Here is an 18192-nt window from a genome sequence, read left to right as displayed (position 1 = left end):
GAGGGCGTGGATTGATTAATGTGGAGGCTCTTCATGATAGTTTTGTGCACTTTTGCACACATTTATTTGTCTGATGATTGTGAAGCATGTCAAGACTCATGATGAAAACAAGGCATTCCACAGTTTTCTAAAACGAGCCAAGAATGTGGGACATAATCTCAATGTCAGTGTTGATTATGTTGATGGCACTGTACTGCTGGACGGTACTGAAATAAGAGTCAACCATGCGAAGTGCCATATCAAATCGGCCCAGTTTTTTTTCAAGAAGAGGCTATCTGGACGGCAATTGCAGTGTGTTGAGAAGATCAGCAACCCTGCAGAGTCCTTCGCTTAAATGAAGTTGGCTGGCCTGAAAAGTGAAACAGAAGGTTTTCTGTTTGATGATCAGGACCAGTCACTTCCCACTCGAACTCGATTTTGTATCAAAATGTAAATATGAAATGTAGATTATGCAATGAATTTAACGAGATCGGGATCGGGAGGTCAGGCTCGCTGACTTGATTGATGCATGTCATTGTATCCCAACTGCGTAGATCGATGCTCATGATGTCAATTACTGGATTGTCTGATCCAGACTCGTTTATTTACACACCGCCGTCGTGTAGCTGGAATATTGCCGAGTGCGGCGTTAAACAACAAACACACAAAACATGGTAGAAATGCCATTGCAAGCACAGTTCAGTTCTAACACCGACATCAAGTGATGTAATCTTCACAATAACATATTGCGAGGGGCAATGTCTCACTTTCTACATTCAATTGTTTCGAAAGATAGGACTTCGTTTGTTTCCAAGTCGCTACCATAGCAGGAACATTACGGAGTGCAGCGTTAAAATCAAAAAGGTCGGGATGGTGAAAACGCGAGAAAGAGATTATGCCTCAAACAATAGTATATAGTACATCCCATCACATAAAACATAATTATTTACAAAATCAAAGCACATATACCCGCAGTACTGGTTGTCGTCAGATATCACCATTTAAAAAGAGTACCGCTGACGTATGACACACCCATCCCTGTGTTTCGAAATGGTCTGTACAAGTACACACAGTACAGCAAGTTAAGCATTTTTATACAATGCATATACAAAAGCAAAATACATGCCTTTGACGTTGGACAGATCGATCAGGAATTAAGGTTTCATATTTGGATGAAAAATTCAGTTGTGTACAATGGCGTATGTACTATCTCAGGCTGCAACCAGCAAAGGCAACGTTCTCTGTACACCAGTAGCACCGCTAATTTATCTCGTTCGGGCACAAGCAGTTGACAGTGCACTTTTTTTTGTCTGAATGGACATTATAAAAATACGTCCTTTTTTAAACCTACGTGTTTTGTATGTGTGTTATAAACGCTGCTATATCCCAGCTGTGTGGTGAAAATATTTGAGTGTGATGACATGAACTTGATCTGAGGGTTAAACCGTTTTGAACGGTGTTTCAGATTTTAATATAATATGGCGAAACCACGGGAGGGTTTATTGACGACAGGCTAGTGATCCAAATCAAAGAGAATCGGAGATTTAAACCAATGAACATCGGATCCTGGATGGCAAAGGGGCGCAAATCTTGGCCATCTGTGCCATCAGGTTGGATATAAACGTATGTCATTCACAGTGAAATCATGACACATGTATACAATATAACGATTCAATGTTTATAAAAAAATGTTTATTGAGATGATATGTGAAATATATACAATAATGATATGACAACGTTAGAGTGGCTGGATACTACCGTCAAACTAAAACGCTTACTTTACAAGCCATGAACATCCACAGTTACAGTGATCGCCTGAAGTGATGCAGGTCCTAGACGCGAACCATTTTGGTGGAACCCACAAGCACGGGTATAGCACCGACAAACCTAAAAACATGCTTAAGGCGAAACGGGATTCGAACCCATAATGCCTAATGGAATGCACAACGAATTGCTAGGCCGTAGACGACTGGACCACCCATATCCAACTTTAAAAATATGAATCTCGGCGATATCTAAACCACCCATTTAAGGAAATAGACTTCATGACATCTGGTTCTCTCTCTGCCGTCGTAAACAGATGTGAACCTGCAGGCGGGATAGACCACGTTGTTGTGTGTCCAGAATATCCTGTAGCCGAGGTTGTACAAGTCACGGAGGACGTTCAGCCGGGCAATGTACCTGGACCTTTCCTCTTTACCAAATACGTGGAACTCCAACGACAACTGCTTGACTCCTTCGAGGCCGTTGGTGTTGAACGCGTGTCTCAGAGATTCCCATTCAGAGTCTTCGATGTCAATCTTCATGTAGTCGATTACTCCCTGGAAATGTAAGTATGAATTTATTTACTGTTGAATACTTTATCAATCAGTTAATAAGACGTGAGTGCGGTTTCGTACCGCTTTTAACATTAGCTGAATCACGATAGAGTACACTGGGAGTCTGTCTTGCACATGTGATGAGTGAGTGAACGAGAGAGTATTTTTTCTTATATCACAGCGTGTCAATTTGATGCAGGACGAAAGCCTGAAATAATGCAGGTCTTGAACGTTAACCAAACATGTTTGTGAAACCCACGAACACGGATATGGTACTGACAAACCAAGAAAACTCTCCAGGGCGAATCGAGATTCGATCGCACAATAATAAGCTTCTGGCGTGCTGTAGAGAACTCTGAGGGAAAGCCATACACGACTGGGTTTCTATATTTTAATACAAATAAGTCATTTTGAAAAAAAAAAAAATGTATTTCGCCAAAGCCTAAATGTGGCATTATATATATATATGGTAGACTGTTTGATTTGTGTATATGCTCTGATTATTTGTGTCACTTCGGGCTTTTCTCCCACATTTATCAGACACGTGCGTGTGTAATACCTCTCTGGTGGGTCAGGGTCAGCATTGGGAGCTTGCAATGTATTTTGGTCATAAGAGGAAACTTAATGGATCGGGGTGTCAGGCTCGGTGACTAGGTTCATTACGTGTCATCGTACCCCGACAGTGTGGATAGCTGCTCTCAATATCAATCACTGGATTTTCTGACCCAGATTCACATGCCGCTGTCTTTTAGCTGAAATATGACTGAGTGCGATGTTAAACAAACAAAAAACCAAAGAAAACCCGTGTAATTCTTACATCAGCATGTTTGAGATCTTGTCTGATGGAGAGCATCGTCTTCATTGGCCACTGCATCTTCCCTTTACCATCACGGTCCGACAAACCAAGGTTGTGGAAGTGGACACGCCTGCCTCTCAGATGGTCTTGTTGCTTCATGCTATAATATTAATAAGAAATATGTTAATTACTTGTAATATTGGCATCCTCGTTCTTACACATTAAATATATTGTATGCATTACTGAATTTAAGAGTAGAAAATATATTTCAGCAATATTTTATTCCGTGTGTGAGAGGAGCCTGTCGTGTCTGGTTCGAACCTGGAGCAGGTGAACCACACACACTGCAACTTGTGTAGCAAAAGGTGACGCTTCACTATATCTAAGCCCTCCGATATATATACAAAAACGTGGCTTTATGCCTTTAGCAATGTTACGGCGGGGGACGTCAGAAATGGGCTTCACACATTGTGCTTATGCGGGGAATCGAAACCGGGTCTTCGGTGTAACGAGCGAATGCTTTAACCACTAGACTACCCCACCTCCCCTATCTATAAACATTATATCAAGACTATATATCAGTGTACATTATATAATTACTTGTAGATATACATCCCTGAACAAACACACCAACAGTAGTGTGTATATCTCAGAGCGTTGTATATCTCGCGTTACCAAACCCTGAACAGTTTTCTGTGATGGGAGCCGGGCACTTACCTGGGATCAAAAGCGTGCACTTCACAACCGAAGGTGCTAGCGACGTCGTCGTCAAAGCTGAAGTCGTTGTCAATGCTGAAAAATTTAATTTAGAAAGAAATATATATAACAATGCAGTTTTGTCCAAATATACTTGATGCTCATCCTTACCACTTTTGGTCACTGGTAGTCAATTTGAAGTTTATAACTAATGAAAATGTATTCATTTTGGTATTTTATCAGAATTACAAAATACGTGTGTAGTACTGACCCGAATGAGTAGACGATGCAGTTGTCTTTCTTTGGCTTGTAATGTCCATCCAGACAGACGTCCCAGCCGCCAGCTTGAATATTGCCCATCCTAATCTTGTCTCGGCACAACACTTGGATGTTGGTCAGAAAACTGAAATACAGCACACCACGTGAATATTGTTTAGTTAACTGAAATGCGCCACAGCACTGATCATGAAATACGATACAACACGTGGAAGTTGGTTAGAAAACTGAAATACGACACAACACGTGAATATTGTTTAAGTAACTGAAATGCGTCACAGCACTGATCATGAAATACGATACAACACGTGCACGTTGGTTAGAAAACTGAAATACGACACAACACTTGGATGTTGTTCAGAAAACTGAAATACGACACAACACGTGAATATTGTTTAGTTAACTGAAATGCGCCACAGCACTGGAATACGACACAACTCGTGGAGGTTGGTTAGAAAACTGAAATACGGCACAACACGTGGGTACTGGTTAGACAACTGAAATACAGCACAACACGTGAATATTGTTTAGTTTACTGAAATGCGCCACAGCACTGGAATACGACACAACTCGTGGAGTTTGGTTAGAAAACTGAAATACGGCACAACACGTGGGTACTGGTTAGACAACTGAAATACAGCACAACACGTGAATATTGTTCAGTTAACCTAAATACAATAACACGAGCACCTTGGTTAGAAAACTGAAATACGGCAAAACACGTACATATTGTTAAAATTAGTTATAACACAAAATACATACTCGTTATAAAGAGTTGCCAGTTGTGTGTTGGTCATGACCTGGAGCTTGTCGTCCATGGGGATGGGATGGGCGGCCTCAGCGTCATCCGTCACCACTGGTGACCCGACGGACGGCTTCTTCGTTGTCACAACCTGACAACAGAAATAAAACAGTCATTGTAAGATCATGATCAACTCGTTCAAAATGTACATTCCACAAACACTGTACACATATTCCAAAAGAAGAAGAAGCGAAAATGGGTCAAGAGGTTTCCATGCCAAACAGAAACAACAACATTATTGGAAAAATGTTATGTCACAAAAAACTATCCACAAGACTGTATGACAAGTGGGGTGACTTCAATTTGCCAATCGTCAACTTTCCCTTTATGTCGAACACTATTCCAACTTCTCCAGCCTTTGGTGTCTACATTTCATAACGTTTGTGGTACAACCGAGCATGCACTTTCTACGATTTCAGCGATGTTTAAGTGTGACATGAAATTTGTGGAACCCAGGCGAGAAACCCTGCACGTTTCCTGTTTCATTCCTTCTCGGCCTTCGGTCTCAGAGGGTAGTTTGCACATTGAATACACATGAATTTCGCTAAATGTCATGTGCATGACGATACACGTGAGCAGAAGGGGAATTCCCTCGACTGCAATATTGGGATTCCCCGACATTCCGTAATAGTCCGCTTCAGTGGGCGTGGCTTAATTTTTACATTCATTTGGAAATGAATGAAATAGCACGCGACCAATCAGAATACAGGAATTACAACGAAACTTTCTTAATTTGGTAGTGAGTCAAGACACATGCTCATGATATTGTCGGAATCAAACAATGGATTCTGTTTTTAGCAGAATTTTTATGATTATATTTTGTCGTTCTTATTCACTCACCTGAGCATTGGACTTGAGTCCACTCCTGACTTGTAGATCCAGAACCATTGGCTGCTGCGGTGTGGTCCTGGTTGCAATATATAGCAGTACTGCGGATACTGTGAAGGCAGCAAGTATGGAATAATAGTGCGTCATATTCATCCTTATACCTGCAAAACGCTCATGCATCGGGAGACGAACGTTTCAGGTGAGCTCTATCCACTGGCCAAGAGCTGTAAAAGAAAGTGTGAAATGGTTCGTTAAAGCTCTGCAGTTCTGCATGTGACGGATCCCTGAACCATAACCAAGTCAGATCTCGTGGTGAAGGATATGGCCCCGCACACCACGACACTACCGCCACCGAAATTGTCGAAATTCACGTACACAATGTGGGGCAGAACACTCATTTCGACTATGATAAACACGTTGGCTTCCATATCGCCGGTGAGGAAGAAATCACACTCGCAAGCGTCGCTGTCGTTGGATTTGTTGCAAAACAGGGACGATAACTGGGTCGGATTCCAGCCTCGCGAAGATGGTTCCTAACAGTCTCGGCATTTTCGAACTTGAAAAATGTTGACAATTGAATGACAAATTATTGGTTTATGCTTGCCTTTTTATAGCCACTACCGGGAAGTAAGAATGACATAACTTGCCCGTGCATTTTGCTTTACTGCTTTTTAACAAATGTGAAAACGATGCCGTTTAAGACATTGCAAATCGACTGCGTTTTGAAGCACCGTTTGTCGAATATCAGGCCACCAACATTTTCCAATTATTATAACATATATCCAATTTATATACCGGATTTTTTTGTGTAATCAGGTTCAATGAACTACATACTACCTGTTCGTTTCTTTTTTTTTGAAGAGTGTACACACAGACAGACAGTCAGACAGACAGACACGGTGGGTCAACTCACAAGAAGGTAGCTCACTTGAATTCTTAAAAAGACTTCGTGTATGTTATGGCCTTGTTCTGTTGATCGGGACTGGACACTCACCTTAACTGACTTTTGTGTTGTGACCAGCGTTTTTATATGGTCATCGGGTATAATAGCGTCCCATAAGCGTACATGGCCCCGGGGGGCGCGGCCGAGCACACATCAGGTAAACCCCACAGGCATTAGACGTTGATAAGGTGTCGCAATTACAGATTAAGAATCGAAGATGCTGAGATATCGAATAGATTCATTTGGTTATCACAGCAATTGATAGCAATCGCTTATTCACGATTAGGATAGAGTTGTGATGAGTTTAACCCTCTTGGAACAGATCTGTATTTTATGCCATATGGAGGGGTTTTTTTTACCTTTATACAATGTATTTCACATAACGTCTGTGACTATGGGTATAAAGCAGCACTGCCGATCGTATCGTAGAACTATGTAAATGAGTATTTTATAGTCACTCATTCTTATAAAAGCAGTTTACTTTATCCAAAATACAGTTCATACTACTTCAGGTACTTAAGTCGCTTTGGGATTCAGTAGATATTCTGTACAGCTATTTACTAAACTGTTCATCCATCGTAGATATCATTCATTAGAAATAAAAAGTATATGATCTGTTTTTGTTCGGATAGGATTTTCTTCTATTAATTAAGATTTAAATCACACAGAGGGCACTTTTATGGAAGACGTCCTGAGGAATTTACTAAATACGTCTTTTGTTCAACTTTATGCACAATGCCTTCCCATTCTTTGAACTTCACATGTTGTTTCCACGCCTCCTTTTATCACTGGCTCTTACATTAATAGATTGGGTTGTCAGACGCAGTGACCTGATTCATACATCGAGTGAAGACGTATCCCGACTGCGTGGATGGTTTCTTATTATCGCAATCACTGGATTGTCTGGTCAAGACTCGATTGTTTGCAGGCCCCGTCATATGGCAGGATAACTGCTGTGCGGCATCAGGCAACAAACACTACTATAATAATAATAATAATAATTCCGCCCTATTACTTGTCTGAATACACAATACAAAATATTTACAGGGTGTCATACAGATATTGTGTTATCATACTGCGCAACCAATGATATTATGTACATGGAGCAGAAAGGAGCCAGAAAGGGATGTTGGGGTTGTTAGGATCAACTACTAGTTCAGAAAATGACACTTGAAGAGGCTAAAACTTACCACCGCAACCTTTCAATGTGTTGGATAGACTACAGAAAAGCTTATGATTCTGTACCTCACGAATGGATTTTGAGGTCACTGGAATGTATTGACCTCCCCGAGCGACTACTTGTTTTACTTAAGTCTTTAATGAATTGCTGGTCAACTCAACTTGAGATGTATTCGCAGGGGCAGGTGGTGACTTCGGAACCCATTTCTATTAGAAGAGGAATATTTCAGGGCGATTCTTTCAGTCCTTTGCTTTTCTGTTTGTCATTAAATCCTTTAAGCTTTTTGCTCAGCAAAGAGGAAGGTTATTATCACCCGGCGCCTCCTTAGCACAGATCTCCAACACCCCTTACTCACCTCCTTTACATGGATGGCCTTGAACTTATTGCCAATGGAGGATCTACACTCAAAAATCAGATTCTGCTTGTCGAGTCCCTTTCTAATGATATCGGCATGTCCTTTGGACTCGACAAATGCAACATTTCTCATTTGAAACGTGGCAAGGTAGAAGAGGGAAGATCAGTCAGTTTACTTGGGGGAGGAGTTATTGACCATCTCGTGGAAGGTCAGGCCTATACCTAGGGATGCAGATTAGGGACAAACTCCAGAATGCCCATAACAAGCACAAACTTCGGGCAGAGTACAAATGTAGACTTACGAAAAATCTGGTGTTCAGAGCTGAACGCTCGCAACAAAGTCGAAGCCACAAATATTTATGCTGTCCCCGTCCTTTCGTATTCTTTTGGTGTTATTGATTGGACGAAATAAGAAATTCAGGGTACTGACACCCTCACACGGAGAATCATGTCAGACTATAGATCCCACCACCCTTGCTCTTCCCTCAGTTGCTTAAAGTTACCAATTATGATGGGAGGGCGTGGATTGATTAATGTGGAGGCTCTTCATGATAGTTTTGTGCACTTTTGCACACATTTATTTGTATGATGATTGTGAAGCATGTCAAGACTCATGATGAAAACAAGGCATTCCACAGTTTTCTAAAACGAGCCAAGAATGTGGGACATAATCTCAATGTCAGTGTTGATTATGTTGATAGCACTGTACTGCTGGACGGTACTGAAATAAGAGTCAACCATGCGAAGTGCCATATCAAATCGGCCCAGTTTTTTTTCAAGAAGAGGCTATCTGGACGGCAATTGCAGTGTGTTGAGAAGATCAGCAACCCTGCAGAGTCCTTCGCTTAAATGAGGTTGGCTGGCCTGAAAAGTGAAACAGAAGGTTTTCTGTTTGATGATCAGGACCAGTCACTTCCCACTCGAACTCGATTTTGTATCAAAATGTAAATATGAAATGTAGATTATGCAATGAATTTAACGAGATCGGGATCGGGAGGTCAGGCTCGCTGACTTGATTGATGCATGTCATTGTATCCCAACTGCGTAGATCGATGCTCATGATGTCAATTACTGGATTGTCTGATCCAGACTCGTTTATTTACACACCGCCATCGTGTAGCTGGAATATTGCCGAGTGCGGCGTTAAACAACAAACACACAAAACATGAAAGAAATGCCATTGCAAGCACAGTTCAGTTCTAACACCGACATCAAGTGTTGTAATCTTCACAATAACATATTGCGAGGGGCATTGTCTCACTTTCTACATTCAATTGTTTCGAAAGATAGGACTTTGAGGAACATTACGGAGTGCAGCGTTAAAATCAAAGGTCGAGTTGGTGAAAACGCGAGAAAGAGATTATGCTCCAAACAATAGTATATAGTACATCCCATCACATAAAACAATTATTTACAAAATCAAAGCAAATATACCCGCAGTACTGGTTGTCTTCAGATATCACCATTTAAAAAGAGTACCGCTGACGTATGACACACCCATCCCTGTGTAGCTAAATTGTGTGTACAAGTACACACAGTACAGCAAGTTAAGCATTATTATACAATGCATATACAAAAGCAAAATACATGCCTTTGACGTTGGACAGATCGATCAGGAATTAAGGTTTCATATTTGGATGAAAAATTCAGTTGTGTACAATGGCGTATGTACAATCTCAGGCTGCAACCAGCAAAGGCAACGTTCTCTGTACACCAGTAGCACCGCTAATTTATCTCGTTCGTGCACAAGCAGTTGACAGTGCACTTTTGTTGTCTGTATGGACATTATAAAAATACGTCCTTTTTTAAACCTACGTGTTTTGTATGTGTGTTATAAACGCTGCTATATCCCAGGTGTGTGGTGAAAATATTTGAGTGTGGACAAGACATTGTAGTGATTGATATTATGAGCAACGATGACATGAACTTGATCTGAGGGTTAAACCGTTTTGAACGGTGTTTCAGATTTTAATATAATATGGCGAAACCACGGGAGGGTTTATGGACGACGGGCTAGTGATCCAAATCAAGGAGAATCGGAGATTTAAACCAATGAACATCGGATCCTGGATTACAAAGGGGCGCAAATCTTGGCCATCACAGTGAAATCATGACACATGTATACAATATAACGATTCAATGTTTATAAAAAAATGTTTATTGAGATGATATGTGAAATATATACAATAATGATATGACAAAGTTAGAGTGGCTGGATACTACCGTCAAACTAAGACGCTTACTTTAAAAGCCACGAACATCCACAGTTACAGTGACCTGCCTGAAGCGATGCAGGTCCTAGACGCGAACCATTTTGGTTGAACCCAAAAGCACTGGTATAGCACCGACAAACCTTAAAACATGCTTAAGGCGAAACGGGATTCGAACCCATAATGCCTAATGGAATCAACTTTGCACAACGAATTGCTAGGCCGTAGACGACTGGACCACCCATATCCTTTTAAAAAATATGAATCTCGGCGATATCTAAACCACCCATTTAAGGAAGTAGACTTCATGACATCTGGTTCTCTCTCTGCCGTCGTAAACAGATGTGAACCTGCAGGCGGGATAGACCACGTTGTTGGTTGTCCAGAATATCCTGTAGCCGAGGTTGTACAAGTCACGGAGGACGTTCAGCCGGGCAATGTACCTGGACCTTTCCTCTTTACCAAATACGTGGAACTCCAACGACAACTGCTTGACTCCTTCGAGGCCGTTGGTGTTGAACGCGTGTCTCAGAGATTCCCATTCAGAGTCTTCGATGTCAATCTTCATGTAGTCGATTACTCCCTGGAAATGTAAGTATGAATTTATTTACTGCTGAATACTTTATCAAACAGTTAATAAGACTCGAGTGCGGTTTCGTACCGCTTTTAACATTAGCTGAATCACGATAGAGTACACTGGGAGTCTGTCTTGCACATGTGATGAGTGAGTGAACGAGAGAGTAAAGTGTATTTTTTTGTTATATCACAGCGTGTCAATTTGATGCAGGACGAAAGCCTGAAATAATGCAGGTCTTGGAAGTTAACTAAACATTTTTGTGAAACCCACGAACACGGATATGATGCTGACAAACTAAGAAAACTCTCCAGGGCGAATCGAGATTCGATCGCACAATAATAAGCTTCTGGCGTGCTGAAGAGAACTCTGAGAGAAAGCCACACACGACTGGGTTTCTGTATTTTAATACAAATACGTCATTTTGAAAAAAACAACAAATGTATTTCGCCAAAGCCTAAATGTGGCATTATATATATATATATATGGTAAACTGTTTGATTTGTGTATATGCTCTGATTATTTGTGTGACTTCGGGCTTTTCTCCGACATTTATCAGACACGTGCGTGTGTAATACCCCTCAAGTGGTTCAGGGTCAGCATTGGTAGCTTGCAATGTGTTTTGGTCATAAGAGGAAACTTAATGGATCGGGGTGTCAGGCTCGGTGACTAGGTTCATTACGTGTCATCGTACCCCGACAGTGTGGATAGCTGCTTTCAATATCAATCACTGGATTTTCTGACCCAGATTCACATGCCGCTGTCTTTTAGCTGAAATATGACTGAGTGCGATGTTAAACAAACAAAAAACCAAAGAAAAAACCAGTGTAATTCTTACATCAGCATGTTTGAGATCTTGTCTGATGGAGAGCATCGTCTTCATTGGCCACTGCATCTTCCCTTTACCATCACGGTCCGACAAACCAAGGTTGTGGAAGTGGACACGCCTGCCTCTCAGATGGTCTTGTTGCTTCATGCTATAATATTAAAAAGAAATATGTTAATTACTTGTAATATTGGCATCCTCGTCCGTACACATTAAATATATTGTATGCATTACTGAATTTACGAGTAGAAAATATATTTCAGCAATATTTTATTCCGTGTGTGAGAGGAGCCTGTCGTGTCAATTCGAACCTGGAGCAGGTGAACCACACACACTGCAACTTGTGTAGCAAAAGGTGACGCTTCACTGTATCTAAGTCCTCCGATATATATACAAAAACGTGGCTTTATGCCTTTAGCAATGTTACGGCGGGGGACGTCAGAAATGGGCTTCACACATTGTGCTTATGCGGGGAATCGAAACCGGGTCTTCGGTGTAACGAGCGAATGCTTTACCCGCTAGACTACCCCACCTCCCCTATCTATAAACATTATATCTAGACTATATATCAGTGTACATTATATCATTAGATATACATAGATATACTTGTAGATATACATCACTGAACAAACACACCAACAGTAGTGTGTATATCTCAGAGCGTTGTATATCTCGCATTACCAAACCCTGAACAGTTTTCTGTGATGGGAGCCGGGCACTTACCTGGGATCAAAAGCGTGCACTTCACAACCGAAGGTGCTAGCGACGTCGTCGTCAAAGCTGAAGTCGTTGTCAATGCTGAAATATTTAATTTAGAAAGAAATATACATAACAATACAGTTTTGTCCAAATATTCTTGATGCTCATCCTTACCACTTTTGGTCACTGTTAGTCAATGTGAAGTTTGTTACTGATGAAAATGTATTGGTATTTTATCAGAATTACAAAATACGTGTGTAGTACTGACCCGAATGAGTAGACGATGCAGTTGTCTTTCTTTGGCTTATAATGTCCATCCAGACAGACGTCCCAGCCGCCGGCTTGAATGTTGCCCATCCTAATCTTGTCTCGGCACAACACTTGGATGTTGGTCAGAAAACTGAAATACAGCACAACACGTGAATATTGTTTAGTTAACTGAAATGCGCCACAGCACTGAAATACGACACAACACGTGGAGGTTGGTTAGAAAACTGAAATACGACACAACACGTGAATATTGTTTAAGTAACTGAAATGCGTCACAGCACTGAAATACGACACAACATGTGGAGGTTGGTTAGAAAACTGAAATACGACACAACACTTGGATGTTGGTCAGAAAACTGAAATACGACACAACACGTGAATATTGTTTAAGTAACTGAAATGCTCCACAGCACTGAAATACGACACAACACGTGCACGTTGGTTAGATAACTGAAATACGACGCAACATTTGGAGATTGGTTAGAAAACTGAAATACGACACAACACGTGAATATTGTTTAGTTAACTGACATGCACCACAGCACTGGAATACGACACAACTCGTGGAGGTTGGTTAGAAAACTGAAATACGGCACAACACGTGGGTACTGGTTAGACAACTGAAATACAGCACAACACGTGAATATTGTTCAGTTAACTTAAATACAATAACACGAGCACCTTGGTTAGAAAACTGAAATACGGCAAAACACGTACATATTGTTAAATTAGTTATAACACAAAATACATACTCGTTATAAAGAGTTGCCAGTTGTTTGTTGGTCATGACCTGGAGCTTGTCGTCCATGGGGATGGGATGGGCGGCCTCAGCGTCATCCGTCACCACTGATGACCCGACGGACGGCTTCTTCGTTGTCACAACCTGACAACAGAAATGAAACAGTCATCGTAAGATTATGATCAATTCGTTCAAAATGTACATTCCACAAACACTGTACACATATTCCAAAAGAAGAAGAAGCGAAAATGGGTCAAGAGGTTTCCATGCCAAACAGAAACAATAACATTATTGGAAAAATGTTATGTCACAAAAAACTATCCACAAGACTGTATGACAAAGGGGATGACTTCAATTTGCCAGTCGTCAACTTTCCCTTTATGTCGAACACTTTTCCAACATCTCAAGCCTTTGGTGTCTACATTTCACAACGTTTGTGGTACAACCTAGCAAGCACTTTCTACGATTTCAGCGATGTTTAAGGGTTACATGAAATTTGTGGAACCCAGGCGAGAAACCCTGCACGTTTCCTGTTTCATTCCTTCTCGGCCTTCGGTCTCAGAGGGTAGTTTGCACATTGACTACGCGTGAATTTCGCTAAATATCCTGTGCATGACGATACACGTGAGCTGAAGGGAATTTCCTCGACTGCAATTTTGGGATTCCCCGACATTCCGCAGTAGTCCGCTTCGGTGGGCGTGGCTTAATTTTTACATTCATTTGGAAATGAATGAAATAGCACGCGGCCAATCAGAATACAGGAATTACAACGAAAATTTCTTAATTTGGTAGTGAGTCATAGACACATGCTCATGATATTGTCGGAATCAAACAATGGATTCTGTTTTTAGCAGAATTTTTATGATTACATTTTGTCGTTCTTATTCACTCACCTGAGCATTGGACTTGAGTCCACTCCTGACTTGTAGATCCAGGACCATTGGCTGCTGCGGTGTGGTCCTGGTTGCAATATATAGCAGTACTACGGATACTGTGAAGGCAGCAAGTATGGAATAATAGTGCGTCATATTCATCCTTAAACCTGCAAAACGCTCATGCATCCGGAGACGAACGTTTCGTGTGAGCTCTATCCAGAGGCCAAGAGCTGTAAAAGAAAGTGTGAAATGGTTCGTTAAAGCTCTGCAGTTCTGCATGCGATGGATGCCACCGATATATTTGATTTAATATCATAGATACAAATATGAAAGTTTGGAGCTAGACTGTCACATGTCGTTGTCGCTGTACAAAGGCATTGAAAACTGTTCATTGTCACGTCACATGAGGCCACAAGGTTACGCTGAACTCAGTATTTCGTGTGACGTCCCCGGGCAGCAATCACGGCTCTGCAACTCCTCGGCACTGTCTGGATAAGTGTACGAATTCTGTCCTGCGGAATTCTGTGCCATTCTGCTTGTAACGCGATGACCATTTGTGGGAGTGTTTGCGGCGTGTTCTGACGTTGACGTACACGTCGATCGAGTTCATCCCAGAGGTGTTCGAGTTGGTTGAGATCTGGAGATCTCGACGGTCAGGGCAAAACGTTGATGTTGGCATTATGAAGGTTGTCTACTGTGACACGAGCTGTGTGCGATGAAGCTTTGTCCTGTTGAAACAGCTCCTTCTGGCGATCAATGATTGGAAGAAGGTAAGGTTGAAGAATTTGATTCATGTAGCGATTTGCTGTCCAATTTCCCTGAACCATAACCAAGTCAGATCTCGTGGTGAAGGATATGGCCCCGCACACCATGCCACTACCGCCACCGAAATTGTTGAATTCACGTACACGATGTGGGGCAGAACGCTCATTCCGACTATGATAAACACGTTGTCTTCCATCTCGCTGGTGAAGAAGAAATCACACTCGTTTCCAGTTTCTCACATTCCAAGGCTGTAAGGTATGGCACCATCGCAAACGTCTTCTGTCGTTGGATCTGTTGCAAAACAGAGACGATGGTCTTCTGGGTCGGATTCCAGCCTCGTAAAGATGGTTCCTAACAGTCTAGGCATTTTCGAAATGTTGACAATTGAATGACAAATTATTGGCTTATGCTTGCCTTTTTATAGCCACTACCACGAGTTATGAATTGCCATAACTTGCACGTGCATTTTGCTTTACTGTTTTCCTCCATTACATTTTGAACAAGTGAGAAAACGATGCCGTTTAAGACAGTGCAAATCGACAATGACTGCGCTTTGACGCACCTTTTGTCGAATATCAGGCCACTAACATTTTCCAATTATTATAACATTCATCCAACTTATATACCGATTTTTTTTTTGTGTAGTCAGGTTCAATGAACTACATACTACCTGTTCGTTTTGAAGAGTGTACATACAGACATACAGTCAGACAGACAGACACGATGGATCTACTCACAAGAAGGATGCTCACTTGAATTCTTAAAAAGACTTCGTTTATGTTATGACCTTGTTCTGTTGATCGGGACTGAACACTCACCTTAACTGACTTTTGTGTTGTGACCAGCGTGTTTATATGGTCATCGGGAATAATAGCGTCCCATAATGTGTACATGGCCCGAGGGCGCGCGCCCGAGCACACATCAGGTTAACCCCACAGGCATTAGACGTTGATAAGGTGTCGCAATTACAGATTAAGAATCGAAGATGCTGAGATATTGAATAGATTGGTTATCACCGCAGTTGGTAGCAATCACTTATTCGCGATTAGGAGTTGTGATGAGTTTCACCCTCTTGGAACAGATCTGTATTTTATGCCAAATGGAGTGGGTTTTTTTTACCTTTATACAATGTATTTTACATAATGTCTGTGACTATGGGTATAAGGCAGTACTGCCGATCGTATCGTAGAACTATGTCAATGAGTATTTTATAGTCACTTATTCTTATCAAAGCAGTTTACTTTATCCAAAATACAGTTCATACTACTTCAGGTACTTAAGTCGCATTGGTATTCGGTAGATATTCTGTACAGCTACTAAACTGTTCATCCAACGTAGATATCATTTATTTGGAATAAAACGCATATGTAATACGCTTTTCATAGGCTCGCAAAATTAAATTCTTATCATAAATATATTATGTTTACGAAACGAAAACATACTCGGCTATTAATCTCTATTTACAATATGTTTTATCGATATGGTCAATTTGTTGAAATTCGAACTTTACTCAGGAATATTATACCTTGAGAATGTGAGATGCTGGATTTTCTGATTGGCAAAAGTTTTGTCAAGTTTGTGGTCAATAGAACATATAGATATGTAGTGGGTCCCCATGGGTACTGGTTGTGCTCCTCTCCAGACTAATCTGTTTTTGTTCGGATATGAACTGGATTTCTTTTATTAATTTAGTCAAATCACAAAGAAGGAAGACGTCCTGAGGAATTTACTTAATACGTCTTTTGTTCAACTTTATGCACAATGCCACAATGAACTTCACATGGTGTTTTCACGCCTCCTTTTATCACTGGCTCTTACATTAATGGATTGGGTTGTCAGACGCAGTGACCTGATTCATACATCGGGTGAAGGCGTACCGCGACTGCGTGGATGGTTTCTTATTGTGCCAATCACCGGATTGTCTGGTCAAGACTCGATTGTTTGCAGGCCCCGTCATATGGCAGGATAACTGCTGTGCGACATCAGGCAACAAACACTACTATAATAATAATAATAATAATAATAATAATAATAATATTAATAACATTAATAATACTTCCGCCCTATTACTTGTCTGAATACACAATACAAAATATTTACAGGGTGTCTTATATTATATTATGTCAGATATTGTGTCATCATACTGCGCAACCAATGCTATTATTTACATGGAGCAGAAAGGAGCAAGAAAGGGATGTGGGGTTCCTCGCTTTCGAAATGTCACACTTTGATGAAGAGCCTGACCGGCCTGACTGTGTCAGAATCACCCAAACCCTCCTTGCTGCATTTTTTATTTTCATTTATAAATAATGATAATAGAAATTCAGGGTATTGACACCCTCACACGAAACATTATGTCAGACAATAGCTCCCACCACCCTCGCTCTTGCCTCAATTGCTTATATTTACCAATCATTTGGGAGGGCGTGGTTTGATTAACGTTGGTGCTCGTCATGATAGAATTGTTTTGTGCACTTTGCACACATTTATTTGTCTGATGATCCTCTTGTGAAGCAGGTCAAAACTCATGATGAAAACAAGACTTTCCACAGTTTTCTTAAACGAGTCAAGGATGTGGGATAATCTCCGTGTCAATGTTGATTTTGTTGATGGCTCTGTACTGTTGAACGGTACATAAATGAGTGTCAACCAAGCAATGTGCCATATCAAATCGGCCACGTTTTTCGAAGAGAGGCTATCTGGACGACCGCTGCAGTGTGTTGAAGAGATCAGTAACCCTGCAGAGTCCTTCTCTTAGATGAAGTTGGCTGGCCTGAAAAGTGAAACAGAAGGCTTTCTGTTAGCTGCTCAGGACCAGTCACTTCCCACTCGAAACCGTCAATGCGTGATTTTGCATCAAAATGTAAATATGAAATGTAGATTATGCGGCGTTAAACAACAAACAAACGAACAAACAAACAAACAAAACATGGAAGAACGGCCATTGCAACCACAGTTCAGTTCTAACACCGACATCAAGTGTTGTAATCTTCACAAGAACATATCGTGAGGGGCATTGTTTTACTTTCTACATTTAATTGTTTTGATAGAAAGGACTTCGT

General features: G+C 41.1%; 2 protein-coding genes across 3 annotated transcripts; both read right to left on the bottom strand.

Annotated features, from left to right (window-relative positions):
* Positions 1-1925: 1925 nt before the first annotated feature.
* On the bottom strand, positions 1926-15954 carry LOC124152742 (probable methyltransferase-like protein 24). 2 transcript variants are annotated; one of them, XM_048382281.1, is made up of 7 exons: positions 15868-15954; positions 5708-5919; positions 4828-4958; positions 4061-4192; positions 3811-3885; positions 3115-3253; positions 1926-2300 (listed from the first exon to the last, which is right to left on the bottom strand). In XM_048382281.1, the coding sequence occupies exons 2-7, from the start codon at positions 5873-5875 to the stop codon at positions 1995-1997; spliced, it is 951 nt and encodes a 316-aa protein (XP_048238238.1). In that variant the 5' UTR covers positions 5876-5919; positions 15868-15954; the 3' UTR covers positions 1926-1994. The 2 variants fall into 2 exon arrangements, with proteins under 2 accessions (XP_048238238.1, XP_048238239.1); XM_048382282.1 differs by lacking the exon at positions 15868-15954 and adding an exon at positions 6609-6682.
* LOC125372393 (probable methyltransferase-like protein 24) lies at positions 10341-14576 on the bottom strand. The gene is made up of 6 exons (XM_048382280.1): positions 14384-14576; positions 13504-13634; positions 12750-12881; positions 12506-12580; positions 11795-11933; positions 10341-10965 (listed from the first exon to the last, which is right to left on the bottom strand). Exons 1-6 carry the CDS (start codon positions 14549-14551, stop codon positions 10660-10662), a joined length of 951 nt encoding a protein of 316 aa, XP_048238237.1. The 5' UTR covers positions 14552-14576; the 3' UTR covers positions 10341-10659.
* Positions 15955-18192: the final 2238 nt, after the last annotated feature.

This window comes from Haliotis rufescens, unplaced genomic scaffold (genome assembly GCF_023055435.1).
Source record: "Haliotis rufescens isolate VD_foot unplaced genomic scaffold, xgHalRufe1.0.p SCAF_4, whole genome shotgun sequence".
NCBI lineage: Eukaryota > Metazoa > Mollusca > Gastropoda > Lepetellida > Haliotidae > Haliotis > Haliotis rufescens.
The sequence above is the reverse complement of the archived record's forward strand: the minus strand, read 5'-3'. Positions and strand labels throughout refer to the sequence as shown.